The sequence below is a fragment of the Rhincodon typus genome, chromosome 13 (assembly GCF_021869965.1).
Source record: "Rhincodon typus isolate 14 chromosome 13, sRhiTyp1.1, whole genome shotgun sequence".
NCBI lineage: Eukaryota > Metazoa > Chordata > Chondrichthyes > Orectolobiformes > Rhincodontidae > Rhincodon > Rhincodon typus.
In genome coordinates, this window is record NC_063344.1 from 20825599 (window position 1) to 20828904 (window position 3306).

General features: G+C 44.7%; 1 protein-coding gene across 1 annotated transcript in view; it reads right to left on the reverse strand.

The window, feature by feature from the left end:
• The window catches only part of LOC109929747 (claudin-1), a 40153-nt gene extending 39171 nt beyond the window's left edge, over positions 1–982 (reverse strand). The window contains exons 1-2 of the mRNA XM_020529323.2: positions 921–982; positions 549–795 (exon numbers count right to left, since the gene is read on the reverse strand). Of these exons, the coding sequence (XP_020384912.1) occupies positions 549–771 (223 nt within the window). The 5' untranslated portion in view covers positions 772–795; positions 921–982. The remainder of the gene's footprint in view (positions 1–548; positions 796–920) is intronic.
• Between the last annotated feature and the right edge of the window lie 2324 nt (positions 983–3306).

Genomic DNA, 3306 nt, shown 5'->3' on the forward strand with positions numbered 1-3306 from the left:
GAGCTTTTCCACCAACTTTGTCACAGTTCTCCTTTTATTGAGAAACTCTCTCTCTTTCAGTCTGCGGGCGAGAGAAGGGACTGAAACAGATGCTGTTTTTTTGCGCACACTTTTAGAAAGAAAGGGAACATTTCAGAGGCCGCCTACCCCAGGTAGACCAGTTACAACTTGCCCTCACATCCAGACGCACAGAGACAGTGTAGCCTGGAGCGCTTTCACTGGAATTAACAATTCAGTAACTTTTAAACAAACGGGCAACGGAGCACGTACCGGGACCTGGCAAATTCCTCACGTGGGGAAACCCGGTAAATCCGCCCCGTTAGCTAAAAAGAGAGTGAGAGAGCCCTCAGGACAAGGCATAGAGACCTGAAAGCAGAAAGAGTGCGGGTTCTCCATCACTGCAGTAACTCAGAAAGTCTCCGGGGTTTCAGGAGACGGACCATTATCTTGTAGAAGGGAATATTAAAGCCTCCTATTAACCATTGAAAACTTCCTTCTGTTAGACAGAGAAAGAAGGAGCCTGCTCTCCATCCCCCACATCCACTTACTGTGCAGTTTCAGCATAGAGTCGTAGACTTTACACTGGACCTGCCCGGTACTCTGAGACACACAGGACATCCAGAGTCCTTCATAGATGGCCTGCGCCGTCACGATGTTCTCCCCGGCGTAAGACGAGGTTTTCCACTGGGGCAGAGCGGTGCTAGCAATGATTCCGATCCAGCCGAAAAAAGCCAGGGCAAAGCCCAGGATCTGGAGACCCGAGTTGGCCATTCGCGTTCTGACCAAAACCTCTGCCTGCAGGGAAAAGGAGATGAGTTCAACCTCACCGCAAATAAACCGTGTCCCCCAAATCCTACAGGCAACACCCCCCACTCAAAACCACCACGCCCTCCCCCCCCATCCTTCCCCAGGAACTGTACCTGACTCTGCTGGAGGACTTGTTGCTCTGCTGCCGAGTTCTCGGGAATATACCTGATCTGTGAGCCACACCTTAAAGGGGCGGATTCAAGTTCCATCGGCCAAATCCATGTTACTGTAAATCTCGATATCTCTCAGTGACTCCCCGGCATCTCAGAGTCTACTACAAACGGCAGTTGATGCTACATCAGTTGTTAATTTTAGATAACTGAGATAGATAAATTTCTGTTCAGCCAAGGTATTAAGGGATATGAGCCGAAGGTGGTTCGGTCACAGATCAGCCGTCAATAATCTCATTGAATGCCTGTACATGCTTAAGGGGCCGAATGGCCTATCCCTGTTCCTGAGTTCCTATATCTTTCCATCTCTCTGTCACTCTCAGTATCCTAAAATCTGTCTTTGTCAGTGTACCAAAGGGTCTAGGCCCGAAACGTCAGCCTTTTTGCTCCTCTGATGCTGCTTGGCCTGCTGTGTTCATCCAGCTCTGCACCTTGTTGTCTCGGATTCTTCAACATCTGCAGTTCCTACTATCTCTATGTCTATATGCTTGTCTCTGTGTCACCTCTAGTGTCTCTGCATTTCTCATTAAACTCTGTGCCTGTTTCTCGCAGCCTCTCAAAGACACTTCAGTTCGGTCCCCAGTCTCCCAGCTTTGGACAGATTTCCAGGCAACTCAACTTAGATAGGAATTCACCACCACCACCCCCAACCCATGTTCCAGGTCAATTTGCGACACCTCGATTTAATTAAAAAAAATTTCGTCCAATAAGAGTTCTTTCTGCACTAGTTTCTTCTCAGAATCATTTGTTTAGAGGCTGCAGAAAATCTTCAGTCTGATTGTCAGGTAACAAAAATTTCTGTGCCTCCAACGATTGTTTAGTGTGCGAGTTGGTATTGATCTCCTGTGTGTTGAGTCAACTGACCCCAACAGAGCAGCAAAAGACAGGGGCTTGGGCTTGAAACAGAGCGCAAAATCCCTGGATTTACAAATTGAGGGTATGATAGCTGGATGGGGGATTGCTTGCTATTGTTGGACTGTAGGTGAAGTTGGGTAAATGGAGCTGGGTGCAGATTGGGCATGGACAATGGTTGAATGGCATATCAGTCTTGTGGAGCTAAACATGCTTCTCCTGTTGTGGATCAAAATCATTTTGTTTACCAGGACACAGGGGTCAGCTGACCCAACACACAGATCAAAATCACCCCGCACACTAAACAATTGTTGGAGGCACAGAATTTTTTGTTACCTGACATTCAGACTGAAAATTTTGAATGTGTTCATTTGTTAAACAAAACTCTCCATGAGATGCCAAAAGTGAGCTGGATCACCATGATTCAGTTGGAATATCATGTGATTCTCAGACACCAGTCTCAGTTAAACTGGCATTTGTATTGTTTGAGTAAAGCAAAATTAGAAAGTGATGGAGAAACTCAGCAGGTCAAGTAACATCTGTGGAGACAGAAAATGAGTTAATGGTTTAAGTCTTCTTTAGAACTTCAGAAAATGACGTCTTCTGATTTTGAAAAGCAGTCATTTTCACCTCAAACCATTATCTCTGTTTCTCTCTCCACAGATGCTGCCAAAACTGTTGAGTTTCTCAAGCACTTTCTGTTTCTATTTCAGATCGCCAGCATAGAGTCATAGAGTCATTCAGCACAGAATCAGACCCTTTGGTCCAACCAGTCCATGTCATCAACAATCACAAACTAAACTCGTCCTACTTGCCTGCGCTTGATCTACATCATTCCAAACATTTCTTATTGATGTACTTTTGTAAATATCTTCTAAATGTTGCAACTGTACCTGTATCCATCACTTCCTCTGGAAGTTAATTCCTCATATGAACCACTCTTTAAAACAATTGCCCCTCAAGTCTTTTTTAAATCTTTCTCTTCTCACACTAAAAACATGCCGTTTAGTCTTAAAATCTCCAACACTAGGGAATAAGCATTTGCCATTCACCTTATCTATGCCCCTCATGATTTTATGAACTTCTATAAAGTCACCCCTCAACCTCTAGTGAAAAATGTCCTAGCCTATTCAGCCTGTCCTTGAAATTCAAATCCTCCATTCCCGGCAACACCCTGGTAAATCTTTTCTGAACCCTTCCTAGCTTAATAATATCCTTCCTAACTGCAGTTCTGAGGAAGGGTCACTGGATCCGAAACGTTAACTCTGATTTCTGTCCACAGATGCTGCCAGACCCACAGAGTTTTTCCAACAATTCCTGTTTTTGTTTCTGATTTCCAGCATCTGCAGTTCTTTCAGTTTTTATTCTGCAGTACTTTGCTTTTGTTTTGAATGGGTAGTGTTGGGAATTATTGAAGCCCTTCTGAGATGTGGCAGGATCAATGCTTGCTTCTAGCTTCTCATCCCATATATGACTC